This window comes from Neophocaena asiaeorientalis, unplaced genomic scaffold (genome assembly GCF_003031525.2).
Source record: "Neophocaena asiaeorientalis asiaeorientalis breed wild unplaced genomic scaffold, Neophocaena_asiaeorientalis_V1.1 scaffold166, whole genome shotgun sequence".
NCBI lineage: Eukaryota > Metazoa > Chordata > Mammalia > Artiodactyla > Phocoenidae > Neophocaena > Neophocaena asiaeorientalis.
In genome coordinates, this window is record NW_020174933.1 from 151937 (window position 1) to 171027 (window position 19091).

Below are 19091 nucleotides of genomic sequence, written 5' to 3' on the forward strand. Positions count from 1 at the left end.
CTCTATTACACTGGGCCTTAAGTTGCTATAATTTAAAGTATTTTGGGGACTTCCCTGGTGGTCCAGTGGTTAAAACCCCACACTCCCAATGCAGGGGGTCCGAGTTTGACCCCTGGTCAGGAAACTAGATCCCGCATGCTGCAACAAAGATCCTGCAGGCTGCAACCAAGACCCAGCACAGCCAAATAAATAATTAAATAAATATTAAAATAAACAAAGTATTATGAAGACTATAAAAACAACCCAAAGCACAGCCAAATAAATAAATAACTATTAAAATAAATAAAGTATTACAAAGACTATAGAAACAACCCAAATATTCATTAGTGGCAATTATAGCTGCAGTGCAAATACATATGACTGACAAGCAAAAGCTTTAGTACAGAAACAAGGTGTTATAATGAGAGGTAAGGAATTTAAGATAACTCCAAAAAAAGGTAATAAGTCTTAGAAAAGCAGAAAGCTGTAATTGAAGATATGCTTCAGTGGTTGTCAATACATGATTTCTGAGAATGCATTCCCCTCCCCAGCCCAACCCCACATAGGAAAATTGGTACTGAGTGATGTGAGTTTTCAATTTTGTAAATATGTAAGAAAGCATCCTCACAGATTAATCTATACTGTTATATGAGGCAGGGTTGTTTATTTATTTAATACACTCCATTTTTTCGAGTAGTTTTAGGGTTACAGAAAAAATGAGAAGGCACAGAATTCCTATATACCCCTTCACCTCCACCTCCCTCCACAGTGTTCCGTATTATTAATATCTTGCATTAGTGTGGTACATTTTTACAACTGATGAGCCAATACTGATATAGTTTTACAACTGAAATCCATAGTTTACATTAGGATTTACCCTTTGTGTTTTACATTTTGTAGGTTTTGACAAATCAATGACATGTATCCACCATTACAGTATCCTACAGGATAGTTTCACCATCCTAAAAACTCTCTGTAATCCATGTATTCATTCCTCCCACCTTCACCCCGGACCCATGATCTTCTTGCTGTCTCCACAGTTTTGCCTTTATGAGAATGCATTACAGTTGGAATCATACAGTATAAAACCTTTTCAGATTGACTTCTTTCATTTAGCAATACGCATCTAAGGTTCTTCTGTGTGTCTGTTACTTGATAGCTCATTTCTTTTTATCACCTGCTTGAGCATTATATCCTGTAACCTTGCTGTAATTGCTTACTAGTGTCAGGAGGTTTTGTTGTTGTTTCTCTGGAATTTTCTACATAGACAATCATGTTATCTGTGAACGTAGATAGTTTTATCTCTTCCTTCCAAATCTGTACCTTTTATTTCCCTTACTTGTCTTACTGCATTAGCTAGGACTTCCTGAAGGATGCTGGAAAGGTGTAGTGAGAGGGGACCTCCTTGCATTGTTCCTTTTCTTACTGGGAAAGCAACTAGTTTCTCACCGTTAAGTATGATGCTAGCTGTAGGATTTTTATAGATGTTTATTACCAAGTTAAGGAAATTCCTTAGTATTTATTTATAGTAAGTTAGTATTCCTAGCTTACTGAGAGTTTCTTATTTATCATGAATGGGTGTTAGGATTTTCTGAAATGTTTTTCTGCACCTATTGATATGATCATATAATATTTCTTCTTTAGTCTGTTGACATGATGGGTTACATTAATTGATTATTAAATGTTGAACCAGTCTTGCATACCTGGATGAATCCCACTTGATCACGGCATGTAATTCTTTTTATACATTGTTGGATTCAATTTGCAGATATTTTGTTGAAAACTTCTATATCTATGTTCATGAGATATTAGTCTGTAGTTTTCCTTTCTTGTTATGTCTTTGCCTGGTTTTATAATTAGGGTAATGCTGGCCTCATACAATGAGTAAGAAGTATTCTCTCTGCTTTTACATTCTGTTAGATGTTGTAGAGAACTGATACCATCTCTTCCTTAATTTGGTAGAATTCACCAGTGAAAACATCTGGGCCTAATACTTTCTGATTTGGAAGATTAATAATTGATTCAATTTCTTGAATAGATATATGCCTATTCCAATTTATCCTTCTGTGAGTTTTGGCAGATTGTGTCTTTCAAGGAATTGGCCCATTTCATCTAGGTTATCAAATTTGTGGGCTCAGAGTTGTCCATAACATTTCTTTATAATCCTTTTCATGCTCATGGGATGAGTAGTTATGGCTCTCTTTCATTCCTGGTATTAGCAACTTGTGTCTTCTGTTTTTCTTAGTTAAACTGGCTAGAGATTTATCAATTTTATTGACCTTCTCAAAGAACCAGCTTTTGGTTTTACTGATTTTCTCTATTGGTTTCCTGTTTTCAATTACTCTGATATCTGCCCTAATTCTCATTATTCTTTTGTTTTTTATTCCTTGGACTTAATTTGCTCTTCTTTGTCTAGTTTCCTAAAATGGAAGTTTAGACTCTGTGTGCAATCTAAGATCACTTGGTTATGTAATTTTAGATTATTAGCTTAACCTAATTATTTACATAATCTGATCATGTAATTTAGTATATCACCTTTGCCCCGTCAATAAAAGCACCACTCTAGTTCTACTCTGGCCCTGCTCCAGGCTCAATCCTCCTTCTCACAGAATCAGCAGTCATTAAGGGCCCAGATCTCTGGGTACATCAGACCCTTGAATTTACAGTCTAATTTACAGCCCTGAGTGTCATCTAGTCTGAGGCTTCTTTCCTGGACCCTGTCTTGGAAAGCAGTTGCTTACACAGGGTTTGGATAAATTTAGGCTGAAGGCTAGAGTATTTACATATGTATACTCAAGGCACATCATGGTTTGCGATGAACCATGGGTGAAAAGAGAAAAGGGGCAATGGGAGTAGGGCCTAGATATCGCCATGCATAGAATACATTTTATTGAACATTCTGTTATTTTGATATATAAGTTTTAAGATGTTAGACATTAGCTTTGTGGGCTTCCTTTTATTGAACTGTTGCTCCAGGCCCTATACACATGGGAGATGTGCCTAATGTTGTTAACAACTGCTAAACTAGGAGTATCTATTTTCTATTCACAATTTCATTAAGTTCTGTTTTGTGTAGGAAACATATAGTTTATATAACGTACATACCTAAGCCCTGTGAACTTAAGGGATACTTCACAGGTGTTTAATGCTGTTGCCCTAATTACTCAATTTATCTCTGCTTTTAAAAAGCTTCATATTCAAATGGTTGCCAAAATCAGGGTGGCAGAAAAGCTGTGATTATTAATACAAGGAAACTTCTTATTGTGAAATCCTGATTCCTTTATAATCTTATTGTAATACAGATTCCAGATTCCTTTTTGATTTTGCAACCTGTGAAGGTTAACTCAAATATATAAGCCATAAAATTTCATAGAAATACACACATAAACACACAGACTACCTGGTGAAATATGAATAAGGTCCGTATCTGACTTAGTAGTAGAGTACCATCAATTCCTTGCACTTGCTATGGTTATGTAACATTACTATTAGAGGAAGCTTTGTAAAGAGCACATGAGAATTTTATGTATTATTACTGCAACTTCTTGTGAGTCTATTTTACTCTTCCTTTTTTTTTTAGTCTTTAAAGCTTTACATTGCACAATATACATCTATAAATTACAATGTTTCCTAAAAAATAACTATGACATCAAAACCAAAACACAACTTCTAAATTCTAATGTTTGATTACCTCTAAAGAAAATCTTCAAGCCATATGTCTCAAATGGACAGACTTCTCCCCAACATAAATTATGACATAACCTAGTTTATATTTTTTCTACAATTTTTACAAAATCAAAATATCTGTGAGGTTTTATGCCAGTATTAGTTACGTGACGTTCAATGGAATGTTACCTCTTAACAAGACTATCCTATACTTGTTGCAGTCTAGAGATATGTCCCATGTCATTACTTTAGAGTAAAATAAGGCCAGTTTGTGGATGAAGGTTACTGAACATTCAGGATGTCAACAGAGCTTTCTCCATGGTGTGAATTGTCTGAAATGCTCAACATTTCTAATATTCGCTTCAATCATAAGATTTTTCTCCTGTGTGTGTTCTCTGATGTACAATGAGGTTTGACTTCTGAGAGAACGTTTTCCCACATGTGTTACATTCATAGGGCTTCTCCCCTGTGTGTGATCTCTGATGTTTAGCAAGGTCCGATTTACGGTAAAAAACTTTCCCACATTCATTACATTGACAAGATTTCTCCCCTGTGTGAGCCCTGTTATGCACCGTGAGGGATGATTTGTGACTGAAGGATTTCCCACATTCATTACATTCATAAGGCTTTTCCCCTGTGTGTTTTCTCTGATGCAAAGTCAGTCCTGATTTCACACAAAAAGATTTTCCACATTCATTACATTTATAGGGTTTTTCTTCTGTATGCGTTCTCTGATGTACGATTAGAGCTGACTTATGGCAGAAAGCCTTTCCACATTCACTACATTCATAGGGTTTCTCCCCTATGTGAATTCTCTGGTGCTGAGTGAGCTGTGATTTCTGGCAGAAGGTTTTCCCACATTCACCGCACTCATAGGGTTTCTCCCCTGTATGTGTTCTGTTATGTTTAGTTAGGTATGATTTATTATAGAAGATTTTTCCACATTCATGACATTCATAGGGTTTCTCCCCTGTATGGGTTCTATAGTGTTGAGAGAGGGTTGACTTATGGCTGAAAAATTTCCCACATTCAGGGCATGCAAAGGGTTTCTCCCCTGTGTGAGTTCTCTGATGTACCGTAAGGTCAGACTTCAAGCAGAAGGTTTTCCCACATTCGTAACATTCATAAGGTTTCAACCCTGTATGAATTATCTGATGCCTGGTGAGTACTGACTTGTGGTAGAAAGTTTTCCCACATGCACTGCATTCATAAGGTTTATCTCCTAAGTGTGTTCTCTGATGTTGTGTAAGATGTGACTTCTGACAGAAAGATTTCCCACACTCAGGACACTCAAAGGGTTTCTCACCTGTATGAGTTCTCTGATGTACTGTAAGGTGTGAATTCATACAGAAGGATTTCCCACATTCATAACATTCATAGGGTTTCAGTCCTGTGTGTGTTCTCTGATGTTTAGTGAGGTCTGACTTCTGGTAAAAAGTTTTCCCACATGCATTACACTGATATGGTTTCTCCCCCGTATGTGTTCTCTGGTGTAATGTGAGGGCTGACTTGTGGCTGAAGGCTTTCCCACATTCACTGCATTCATAGGGTTTCTCCCCTGTGTGTGATCTCTGATGTTTAGTGAGGTTTGACTTCTCCCAGAAAGTTTTTCCACATTCATTACATTGAAAGCGTTTCTCTCCCGTGTGTATCCTCTGATGTCGAGTGAGGTGTGACTTCTCCCAAAAAGCTTTCCCACATTCATTACATTCAAAGTGTTTCTCTCCTGTATGAGTTTTCTGAAGCTGTGAGAGGTACAACTTCCTCCTGAAATTATTCCCACTTTCATCACATTCATAGTATTTCAAATGTGCCCCATGATGTTTCAAAAGGGTGGACTTCACACATAAGGATTTCCCACAATTACTAAGTTCATAGTCATTTTCCTTTGGGGGAGTTATCTGATGGAACAAGAAGGATGAGTTATCACAGAACCTTCTCCCATATTCATCATATTCACAGTCATTCCCTTCAGTGATCTCTCTTTTGTGTGTATACAATACTGCCTTTTCAAGGAAGGTTTCTCGATATATGCTATATTCAAAATTTTGCTCTAAAGTTTGAATCTTCTCAAGCTGAACAGGATCCTCATTATGACTGACCGTTTTCCCATTTTTAAAAAATTCACTTTTTTCTCTAGTGTGAGTTTTCTCATGTTTAATATTGAGTAGCAATTTTCCACAGGCATTAAATTCATCAGTCTTTTTTCCTAAATAGTTTTTCTTATTGATAACGAATTCTGAAACATAGTTGAAGTTCATTCCACATGAGTCACACCCACAGAGTATTTTTCTGGAAGGAAAAGAATCTGTGTCCAAGTTAAGTGGTTTTCCTATTACATTACCTTGTTCTTTAGTCAGCATTTTGTTATTGATGAATACAACTTCCCACACATGTTTAGGCTGGTTTTCTTGGCTCTTTTCTTTCATGGGATCAGTCTTCCAGACTTCTATAAACAAGAAAAATTAATCTCATAACATGAACATTAACACATTTCTTATGGAACGAGACCTATATACTATATACAAATGCTCTACATTGTTCGTAGCTGACTTTGCTTTCTTGTCTATTCTCCAGGGATGAAAATAACTGCAAGTATGTATATTTTCTATTTCTAGGGTTTCAGGTGAAAATACAAATGCAAGAAAGAAAAAGGCCAGTATAGTGGAAAAAGGGAGAGGAAACTGTTATTAGAACACATACATTTGGTTTCCAACATCTGAGGAATAACAGAAACTCTTTAAATTTGAATCTCTCCATGAATCCTCCAAAAAACTAAAAAGATCAATATAAGGAGAACAAATAAAATTACCAACAACAATCCATGACTCTGGCACAACTAGGAGATACAGAATACTACTAACTTCATATCACCACTAAGTAAGGAAATATTCAAATACAGAAGAAACTGAGATACAGCCCATATCTACGAAAAGAGTCAGCTGGAGACTGTGGTAAACACATGTAAAACAAGAGACAGAAAACTTAGAGGTGATTAACCACAAATAAAAATTACTCCCAGCAAGAAAAAGTTCCACTGTGAGTGGGAAAATACTGAGATGATGTCACAGTTCTGATAGAGCTCAGACTACTGGGAAACCCGAATGAAGGGACTTGTATGTGGGACTAAGGAGACAAGCAAGGGCTGGTCAAAACTGTAAAAAAGACAAAGTGACTTTAGGACTTAAATTACAAAGAATCAGATACAGACTGAATTGTGTCCCCCTCCCAAATTCCTATGTTGAAGCCCTAATCCCCAATGTGGATGTGCTTGGAGACAGAGCCTTTAAGGAGGTAATGAAGGTTAAATGAGGTCATAAGGGTGGAGCACTAAGCCGATGGGAATGGGATACTTATTAGAAGAGGAAGGGACACCAGAGCTCACTTGCTCTCCATATGTACACAGAGAAAAGGCCACGTGAGGACACAGTGAAAAGGTGCTGTCTGCAAGCTGAGGAGAGAGGCCTCACCAGAAACCAACCCTGTTGGCACCTTCATCTTGAACATCTAGTCTCTAGAATGTGAGAAAATAAATATGTTTTGTAAGCTACTCAGTCTGTGGTATTTTGTTATAGCAGCCCAAGCAGACTAACAGCCCAAAAAGAAAACAGACTTGACTGAAATTTTAATAAATAGCAATGGAAAAAAAAAAGGCATAAAAGCAGCAAAAACACAACAAGAAAAAGCTAAAAAAAGAAGAAAACTGAATAAGCAAGTAAATTCTGGATAAAAAAAGGTAGTCTAACTGTTAGTGGGACTGTAAGTTGGTGCAGCCACTATGGAGAACAGTATGAAGGTTCCTCAAAAAGCCAAAAAATAAAGTTACCACATGATCCAGCAATCCCACTCCTGGACATATATCCAGACAAAACTATAATTCAAAAAGATACATGCACCCCTATGTTCATAGCAGCACTATTCACAATAGCCAAGACATGGAAACAACCTAAATGTCCATCAACACAGAAATGTATAAATATGTAGTACATATATACAATGGAATACTACTCAGCCATAAAAAAGAATAAAATAATGCCATTTGCAGCAATATGGATGGAACTAGAGAGTATCATACTAAGTGAAGTAAGTCAAAAAGAGAAAGACAAATACCATATGACATCACTTATATGTGGAATATAAAATATAACACAAATGAACTTATCTATGAAACAGAAATGGACTCAGAGAACAAACTTGTGGTTGCCAATGGGGAGGGGGTTGGGGGAGGGATGAAGTGGGAGTTTGTTGTTAGAAGGTGCAATCTATTATACATACTGTGGATGACAACAAGGTCCTACTGTATAGCTCAGGAAACTATATTCAATATCCTGTGATAAACCATAATGGAAAAGAATATTTTTAAAAATGTTCTTATATGTATAACTGAATCACTTTGCTGTTCAGCAAAAATTAACACATCGTAAATCATCTATACTTAAAAATGAAAATACAGAAAAGCAAATGGAAAAAATAAACACCTATAATTTCACCATCCAGAAAAAAAGGTAGTCTGTGAAAATATAATAAAAAAAATTAAAACTGTATGTACGTGTGACTGTAGTCTCTAAAGACAAAAAATAGGGACTTCCCTGGTGGCGCAGTAGTTAAGAATCTGCCTGCCAATGCAGGGGACATGGGTTTGATCTCTGGTCTGGGAAGACCCCACATGCCACGGAGCAACTAAGCCCGTGCGCCACAACTACTGAATCTGCACTCTAGAGCCCATGAGCCACAACTACTGAGCCCATGTGCCACAACTACTGAAGCCCGTATGCCCTAGAGCCCATGCGCCACAACTACTGAAGCTCACACGCCACAACAAAAGAAGCCACCGCAATGAGAAGCCCATGCACTGCAATGAAGAGTAACCCCCTGAGGCTTCCCTGTGGTGCAGTGGTTGAGGGTCTGCCTGCTGATGCAGGGGACACGGGTTCGTGCCCCAGTCTGGGAGGATCCCACATGCCGCGGAGTGGCTGGGCCCATGAGCCATGGCCGCTGAGCCTGTGCGTCTGGAGCCTGTGCTCCGCAGCGGGAGAGGGCACAACAGTGAGAGACCTACGTACCGCAAAAAAAAAAAAAAAAGTAGCCCCCGCTCGCCACGACTAGAGAAAGCCCGTGCATGGCAACAAAGACCCAGTGCAGCCAAAAATAAAATAAAATTTAAAAAAATAAAGAGGAAAAAATAGAAAATGGAATAAATCTAAAATTAAAAACCATAATCTGAGAAAATTGTCCAGAGATAAAAGACCTAATCCACATATTCAAAATGACCACCATGAACCTGGAAAAACTGAGCTGCAAGAGTCCTAAGACATACCTTAGTAAAATTACTAAAATGAAGAAAAATCCTCTGGACAAAAAGACTAAGTCTCAACAAACACATAAATGTAGGTTTGGCAATAAACAAAACAAAGCTCAGTGGAGCACCACTTTCAAGAAAAGGAAGTGGGAGTCAAGCGGTTTTATCCTTTATTTATAATCCTTTAAGTAAGAAGCTATGGAAAAAGGCAAACCAGTTTAGATATTCACAAAGTTAGGTAATAACTGTAATCATGAAACCTTCTAGAAGAGAACAAACTTCAAGCAACTGAGATCTGACAGGAGACACTGGCAGAAAAACTGAACAATGAATACATTTAACTGTAGCTCTACAACTAAAGTAAGGATGAAAACAAGGACAGAATAATAACACATAAATGTTACATGTCCTGGTGAAACAGAAATAATGTAATTTAAAAACTACAGGAAATAGGAGAGAAAAAAACAGGAAATAAGAATAAACTCAGAAATAGCCACAAGAAAAATAGAGTCTAAAGGATGTCAACAAAACCTGAAAAATCAAATAGAGGGTTAAGTAAGGAAATGGGTAACTAATGCCATTATATCAGTATAAAAGTAGAACGAAAATTCAGGATTTCCTAATTGCCTCCCCTCCAAAAAGAACAAAGGAAAAAGACCAGATAGAAAAATTCAGTAAATGTGATAGACTCATTAAATGTAACAAGACAAAACTGAGACCAAACATACGAGTCATACCAATAAATACGAATGAGCTTAACTCACCAATAAAACCAAAACGATTTTCAAAGTGAGTCACAGACAAAACCGAAATCTATACTGTATAGGGAAAACGCCCTTAGGGAAAATGACACAAAAAGGCTAACAACAAGGGGATGGACAGTATCATTCCAAACAAAGGGAAACAAGAAGGAAGCAGAGGTGCAATCTTGATATCAGGAAGGACAAAGAAACACTTTACAATGCTAAAATCTCTAACTTTGAGTGCAGAAATAACAGTTATGAGTGCCTACACAGACCAAACAACTTTATGAAGCAGAAGTCAGAGAAGCAAGGAAAAACAGAAAAACGCTAATACGAAAAGTATTTAAAGATGGATTAAAGCAAAGAGTGAGGGGTATAGAAAACTTAAATATAATAATTATACACATATTACAAATTCATATCTAATTTTATAATATCAAAACTTAGAAAATATACTTACATCTCAAGTGTACATGAAACATTCACAAAAACTGATATAGATAACATGCATGGGTAATAATACAGTAAAAACAGAAATTAATGGGGAAGAATGACCTTTCATCTGGACCTGAAAAACAACTCTGTAGTAAACTGCTCTTTGGTGAGAGGGGAAACACAAACCAAAGCTGAAGAAGTTCTAAAACGAAAAATTAATGAAAATATTACTTATGAGGATGTATGGGATACATGTACTGGTCAGAAGGAATTTCACAGCATTAGATATTTCTACCAATGAAAAAAGAAAGAATGAAAACAATTCTTGACTCAAAAAAACTAGAAAAAGACAACAGTAGTGTAAAAGAAAGTAGAAAGTATGAACGAAATAATAATGGTAAAAACAGATAAATAATAAATTTAAAAAAATAAAAAAAAATCTCATCTTTAAGGTCTAGCAGTTTTATTAAGGTATGTCTTAGGACTATTTAAGGTATGTTTCCCCAGATTTCTGGTGGTCTCTTTGAATATGTGAATCAGGTCTTTCATTTCTGCACAGTTTTCTTAGATTAGAAGTTAATGAAACAAACAGAAAAAAAGAACACATTAAGTCAAAAGCCTGGTTCTTTGAAAAAATTCACATAGGCAAATCACTGCCTAACCTAATCAACAAAACAAGGGGGAGAAATCTCAACATACAAAACAAGAAATGATAAGGAAGAAACAATCACTGAAACAGGGTATGAAGAAATCTTAAAAGACTCTTTTTGTACAACTTGACACAAACCCATTTGAAAGAGAAAAAGTAAATAACTTCCTAGGAAAATACAACTTAATCAAAATTTACCCTGGTAGAGACAGAAAATATAAACAGAAAAACTTCCACATAAGAAGCAGAAAATAGCAAGTTTGCCTAAGCAGTAGAATAAGCACCTCTAAACCTTTCACCCAGATTCACAAATTGTTAAACTTTTGCCACATATGCTTTATCTTTCTCTATATAAACCCTTTTTAACCATTAACTATTTTAGTTAAATACTAACATCATGACCCATTACTCCAAATACGTCAGCATTCTATCTCCTAAGAATAAATGCATGGTCACACTCAAGGAAATTGTACCCTGATAATGTATCATCCATTATACAGTCCATTCAAGAAGAGCAGTATCTCTGAAAATACCTATGTGGTTTTCAGCTATATAAATACCTTCCTTTCACTGAAAAATCCTCCAAAAACAGAGGTATTGCTATCATGAAACTGGATTTCATCAGAATTGTTTTATTTAAAAAATTTCCACATACATTCTGAAATTTATTGAAATATTATGCTATATTTCTTTGACTTATTTTTTTCACTCTAAGTTTCCAAAGTTCATCCACACTGTTGTACACAGATATATATACAAGACCACTGTAAGAATGTACTGTAATTTACATACTGATACCCCTATTTGATGGATAGTCTTGTTGATCCTAGTTTTTCTGTTATTATGAACAATATAGAGACATTCTTCTATACATCCCTGGTGAATATTTGGAAAAGTGTCCCTAAAGCAGTGCTACTCAAAAGTGGTGTTTGCATATTGCTGCCAGCCAATATATGTATATAACAAGATGTGATGACATAAATAAACTGAGAGCAAACATTTAGAAACTTTCACAGCAATCTCAAAATAGCTTCAGTGAGGCACAGCTGATGAATCAACTGAATATGTTTAAACTATATAATTTGATAAGTTCTGACATAATATATATGAATGGATTTATTTCTGGGCTCCATATTCTGATCGATTCCTCTATGTGTCTTTCTTGATGCTAACACCACACTTTTTTTTTTTTTTTTTTTGCGGTACGCAGGCCTCTCACTGTTGTGGCCTCTCACGTTGCAGAGCACAGGCTCCGGACGCGCAGGCTCAGCGGCCATGGCTCACGGGCCCAGCTGCTCCGTGGCATGTGGGATCTTCCCGGACCGGGGCACGAACCCGTGTCCCCTGCATCGGCAGGCGGACTCTCAACCACAGCGCCACCAGGGAAGCCCCACACTGTCTTGTTTATCATAACTTTATAGTAAGTCTTGAAATCAGGCAGTGTTATTGCTACAACTTAGCTTTTATTTTTCGAAGTTATTTGTTATTCTAGCTCCTTGGCACTTCTATATGAAGTTAAGAATCAGCTAGTCAATTACTGTAAGAAAACCTGCTGGGACTTAGATTGGGATTGTTCTGAATCTACAGGGTTTTTTTCTTTATTTTTACAGTTCTTTTTAATGAGAAAAATGTTAAACTATATTGAGCACTTGGATACATGAACATGTATCATATATAAATGTGTACATGTACAGAACATGAAGGTATCTCTCTCCATTTATTTAGGTATTCAATTTCTCTCTGCAATGGTCTATAATATTCAGTGAAGTCTTTCACATCTTTGCCAGATACAGCAGCCAAAAAAATATTTTTCACGCTATTGCAAATAATACTTAAAAAATTTTCATTTTCCAATCAATCGCTGGTAGTATATAGAAATAAAACTCATTTTTGTATATTGAATTTTATCTTGCAACCTACACGCACTTAAAAGTTTTAGTCTTTTTTTTTTTTTTCTTGTAGATTCCATTCTACATAATCATTTTTTTGTGAATAAAGACAGTTCTACTTCTTTTCCACTCTGGCCTTTTCTTTTTCTTCCCTGATTACACTAGCCAGGTTACATTATATTAATGAGCGTGAATAGACTATTTGTCTCGTTCCTGATATTGTTAAAGAAAACTATTCAGTTTTCAAATATTAAGCACAACATTGGTCAGTTTTCTATAAGATGCCCTTTATTTTATTCTTCATTTGAGAGCTTTCATCAGGAATGCTGGATTTTGTCAAATGTTTTTCCTGTATCTACTAAAATGATCATATAGGTTTTTCTTTTGTTTAGTTTTAAAATACGAGGTAATGATAACTGCATAATTGATGGGGGACAGTGCAAAATGAAAATGTGGGGCCACTTGGTAAAATATCATAAACAAAATTATACTTAAAGCTGTTAAAATTATGCTTTAGTCAAAGTATTTCATTACTTATGAGACTCAATAGATATAGTGATAAAGAACTAACTATATAAACTTACAAACTGCAAAACAGACAACATGGGCTAAATTTCTGATACACTATTTCAAAACATAAATTTTAACATATCTAGAGATAAAGATTCTTGAGAAATAGTTTTCTAAAACTAACTCTCTGAAATAGGTATATGTAAGAGTTTAATTTTATATATTTTTGAATTTTTTTCCTGTGATGAGAATACTTAGGATTTACTCTTAACAACTTTCATATATAACACAGAGCAGTGTTAATTATATGTATCATGTTGTACATCACATCCCTAGTACTTATTTATCTTATAACTGGAAGTTTGTATCTTTTGATTGTCTTCATCCAATCCACCCCCCACCCCACCCCCACCTATGGTAACCACAAATCTCAGCTCTTTTTCTATGACGTTGTCTGTTTTTGAAATATAATTGACCTATAATGTGCTAGTTCCTGTTATACAACGTAGTGATTTGATATTTTTATTAAACTTCAAACTGATCACAAAGATAAGTCTAGTTATATTATGTCACCATACAAAGATATATATAGTTATCGACTATTTTCACCACACTATACATTTCATAACTGTGACTCATTTATTTTTGCAACTGGCAGTTTGTTCCTCTTAATCTCCCTCACCTATTTCTTTCCTCTCCCTACCTCCCTCCCCCCTGGCAAACACCTGCTCTCTGTTCTCTGTAACTCTCTTTCTGTTTTGTTTGTTCATTTGCTTTGTTTTTTTAGATTCCATATATAAGTGAAATAATACGACTTCATCTTTGTCTGACTTATTTCACTAGGCATAATACCCTCTAGGTCCATCCATGTTGTTGTAAGTGGTAAGATTTCATTTCTTAGTGGCTGAGTAATATTCGTGTGTGTGTGTGTGTGTGTGTGTGTGTGTGTGTGTGTGTGTGTGTACTACATCTTTATCCACTCATCTATTGATGAATGCTTAGATTGCTTTCATATCTTGGCTATTGTAAATAATGATCCAATAAACACAGGCACATATAGCTTTGCAAATTAGTGTTTTCAATTTCTTCAGATAAATACCCAGAAGTGGAACTGCTGGATCATGTGGTAGTTCTATTTTTAAATTTCTGAGGAATTTTCATACTGTTTTCCATAGTGGCTATACCAGTTTACAGTCCCACCAACAGTGCACAAGGATTTCCTTTTCTCCACATCCTTGTCAACACTTGCTATTTGTTGTCTTTTTGATAAAAGCCATTCTGACAGGTGTGAGGTGATAACTCATTGTAGTTTTGAGTTGCATTTCCCTGAATGATTCATGATGTTGAGCATCTTTTCATGTGCCTGGAAGCCATCTGCATGTCTTCTTTGGGAAAATGTCTATTTAAATCCTCTGCCCATTTTTAAATCAGGCTGTTTGTTTTTTGATGTTGAGTTGTGTGAGTTCTTCGTATATTTTGGATATTAACCCCTTGTCAGATATGTGGTTTTCAAATACCTTCTCCCATTCAGTAGGTGGCCTTTTCTTTTTGTTGACAGTTTTTTTCACTGTGCAAAACTTTTTAGTTTGATTAGTCCCGTTTGTTTCCCTTTCCTCAGGAGACAAATCCAAAAAAATATTATTAAGACTGATGTCAAAGAGAATACTGCTTATGTTGTCTTCTAGAAGTTTTATGGTTTCAGCTCTTACATTTAAGTATTTAATCCACTTTGAATTTATTTTTGTGCATGGTGCAAGAAACAGACAAGTTTGATTCTTTCAAATACAGCTGTTCAGTTTTTTCAAAACTGTTTATTGAAGAGGCTGTCTTTTCCCCATTGTATATTCTTGCTTACTTTGTCATAGATTAATTGACCATATAAATGTGGGTTCATTTCTGGGCTCTATTCTGTTCTATGGATGTATGTTTCTGTTTTTGTGCCAGTACTATACAGTTTTGATTACTGTAGTTCAGCAGTATAGTTTGAAATCAGGAAGCATAATACCTCCAGCTTTTTTTCCCCTCAAGATGCTTTTGGCTATTTGGGGTCTTTTGTGCTTCTATACAAATTTTAGAATTATTTGTTCTAGTTCTGTAACAAATGCCACTGGTATTTTGGTAAGTATTGCATTGAATCTATAGATTGCCTTGGGTAGTACGGTCATTTTAACCACTATTTCTACCATGGGCATGGTATGTCTTTCCATCTGTGTAATCTTTAATTTCTTTCATCAGTGACTTTTAGTTTCCCAAGTACAGGTCTTTTACCTCCTTAGTTAGATTTATTCCTAGGTATTTACTCTTTCTGATGCAATTGTAATGAGACTTTTCTTAATTTATCTTTTTCATAGTCCGTTGTTAGTGTATAGAAATGCAACAGATTTCTATTGCAAAATTTGTATCGAATTTTGTATCCGGCAACTTTACCAAATTCACTGATGGGCTCTAGTAGTTTTTTGGCAGTGTCTTTAGAGCTTTCTATGTATAATACCATGTCACCTGCAAACAGTGATAGTTTTACTTCTTCCTTTCCAATTTATACTTTTATTTCTCTTTCTTGTCTGACTGCTGTGGCAAGGACTATCAATACTATGCTGAATAAAAGTGAGAATGAGCATCCTTGGCTTGTTTCTGATCATAGAGGAAATGCTTTTAGCTTTTCACTGCTGAATATGATGTTAGCTGTGGGCTTATCATATATGGCCACATCCCTCTGCACACACTTTGTTGAGAGTTTTATTGTGAATGGATGTATAATTTTGTCAAAAGCTTTTTCTGCATCTAGTAAGATAATCATATTATTTTTATTCTCCAATTTATTACTGTGTTGTATCACACTGGTTGATTTTTAGATACTGAATAATCCTCGCATTCCTGGGATAAATCCCACTGGATCATGGTGTATGATCCTTATAATGTACTGCTGAATTCAGTTTGCTAATATTTTGTTGAGGAATTTTGTATGTATATTCATCAGTGATAATTTTTGGGGGGCGATATCACTGGTTTTGGTATTAGGGTGATGCTGATCTCCTAGAATGCATTTGAAAGCATTCCTTTCTCTGTAATGTTTTGGAATAGTTTGAGAAACGTAAGTGTTAACTCTTCTCTAAATGTTTGGTAGTATTCACCTGTGAAGGCATCTGGTCCTGGACTTTTGGTTTTTATGATTTTTCTAAAAAATTACTGATTCAATTTCATTACTGCTAATCGGTCTGTTCATATTTTCTATTTCTTCTTGGTTCAGTCTTGGGAGACTGTACATTTTTAGCAATTTGTCCATTTCTTCTAGGTTGACCAAGACTTTAATTTTAATTGTAAATTTATACAATAGCATTTTAATGTTTGCTCTGACACTTCCTATAATCTGTACAAGAAACCAAAAATGGCTTCAAGATTTGTATATAATTCAAAACACCTGTTTATGCAGTCTATTGCTGTATCTTCAAAAACAAGTTAAAAGGGCTTCCCTGGTGGCACAGTGGTTAAGAATCTGCCTGCCAATGCAGGGGACACAGGTTCGAGCCCTGGTCTGGGAAGATCTCACATGCCACGGAGCAACTAGGCCCATGAGCCACAACCACTGAGCCTCGCATCTGGAGCCTGTGCTCCGCAACGAGAGGCCACAATAGTGAGAGGCCCGTGCACCGCGATGAAGTGGCCCCCACTTGCCGCAACTAGAGAAAAGCCCTCGCACAGAAACGAAGACCCAACACAGCCAAAAATAAATTTTTAAAAAGTTAAAAGTAATTTCAGGGCTTCCCTGGTGGCGCAGTGGTTGAGGGTCCTCCTGCCGATGCAGGGGACGTGGGTTTGTGCCCCGGTCCGGGAAGATCCCGCATGCCACGGAGCAGCTGGGCCCGTGAGTCATGGCCGCTGAGCCTGCGCGTCCGGAGCCTGTGCTCCGCAGTGGGAGAGGCCACAACAGTGAGAGGCCTGCGTACAGCAAAAAAAAAAAAAAAAGTAATTTCAAAACTGACTTCCTTGTTCCTAGTTGGTTCATCCAAAATTACATATGAAAATAATATTCTTTTCCATCAAGTCGAATTTCTATTTCTAAACCTGTGACACCAGCTTTGCAATGTAGCAGTTGTTTTCAAGACCAGAGTCTACACTCTGAAGAATTCTAGTGACTACCTGGTACACCCTAATGCACCATCTATGAGTATGCTTTTATTTTGTAATACCTTATTGACTATGATTACTGCCTGCGTACCAGAGTACAGTCCCAGTACTTAGCCCAGAAAGTTAATATTTTATGCACGTGCTAAAGGGATAGGCTCCAGGGAGAAGAAGCTAGACTCCCGCTGGGGGTTCTCTCTTGGGCCTGCAATCATTGCACTACTGCTCTGGTTCTGCTGCTGCTGTCACCAATGAGGACGTGGGTCTTGGTCACCCACTCAGGAATACAGGACACCAGACTGCACCAAGCAGCCAGACCAAAAGCTTAGTGAGCACACTGCCATTCAATGTATCCTGTCTGTTCCCACATAATGCTCCACTGTCCCATGAGACTTGCCACACAAATCACAAGTTCAAAGACAAAACTGTTAGGAATTTTGAGATGGCAACTGCAGAGCATTAAACCAAGTACAGGGCCCCTTCTGAGAGTGCAGTACTGTGTTACTAAACAGGCTGCATATCTATGAAATTGGCCCTTATACAGAGAATTACACTGACTGCTTTCCAAATGTCAAAAAAGCCTTCCTAGGATTGATTCCACTTGGTCATGATGTTGAGTCTTTTAATATATTTTTCGTTTCTAATTGCTAAAATCTTATTTAGAGTTTTTGCATTTATGTTCAAAATACACACTGGTCTGTAGCTTCTTTTCTGACAATGTCTTTGTCTAGTTTTGGTATTAGGGCAATGCTGGCCTCAAAGAATGAATTTCCAGTATAGCCTCCTCCTGAATTTTCTGGAAGCCATTTAGGTAGAACTGGTATTATTTCATGTCTGACAGAATTCACTAATAAAGCCATCTGGACCTGGGATCTTCTTTGTGGAATCGTTTTCTATTTCCTTTGGAGTAAGCTTTGGTAGTCATTTATTTGAAGGAAACTGCCCATTTCATCTAAATTGCTGAATTTATAAAGTTACAGGCCCAATACTCCCTTATTTTTCCTCATAATATCTGTACAATTTTTAGTGATATCACCACTCCCATTCTTGATATCAATAATGTTTCATCTAGAAGTTTATCAATTTTACTGGTCTTCTCAAAGAACCAGCTTTTGATTTCACTCATTTTCTCAACTATGTTCTCTATTCATTGTTTTCCACTTTGTTTTTTATTACTTCATTTTTTCTGCTTACTATGGGTTTAATTTGTTCTTTTTTTCTGGATTTTTAAGGTACAAGCAGCTGAAGTGACTGATTTGAGAATTTCCTTCTTATCCAACACAAATTTCACATGTGTATGTTGGATATATATTCCCATATGCATGAAATTTACATTATATATTAATTATATAGAATACACTACATGTATGCCACATACACAGAATTCCATATATATTTTTCTGAGATATACACACACAAAATTAATTTGATTGCCTAAGAAGAAAGGTCCCAAATCAATTACGTTAGCGGCTTCCACTCTAAAAAACCTGAAAAGAGCAAATTAAATCCGAAAGTAAGCAAAAGAAAAGAAGTAATAAAGATCTGGATGGAAAATAATGAAATCAATGAAATATTATATCAATTTTATGTTACCTATATAAAAAAATCTTATATGTAAATTTCCCACAAATTCTTTTTCCTTTTTTTTTTTGGCTGTGCCATGCAGCTTGCAGGATCTCAGTCAGTTCCCTGACCAGAGACTGAAGCTGGGCCATGGCAGTGAAAACCCGGAATCCTAACCACTAGGCTACCAAGGAATTCCCACCCACAAATTGTATTTTCATTAAAAGTTCAATATA

The 19091-nt window shown here is 36.3% G+C and overlaps 1 protein-coding gene across 1 annotated transcript in view; it reads right to left on the bottom strand.

The window, feature by feature from the left end:
- Nucleotides 1-233: 233 nt before the first annotated feature.
- LOC112410726 (zinc finger protein 33B) overlaps nucleotides 234-19091 on the bottom strand; it is a 46980-nt gene continuing 28122 nt past the window's right edge. Inside the window, exon 5 of the mRNA XM_024761432.1 lies at nucleotides 234-6094. Coding sequence (XP_024617200.1) covers nucleotides 4008-6094 — 2087 coding nt within the window. The 3' untranslated portion in view covers nucleotides 234-4007. The remainder of the gene's footprint in view (nucleotides 6095-19091) is intronic.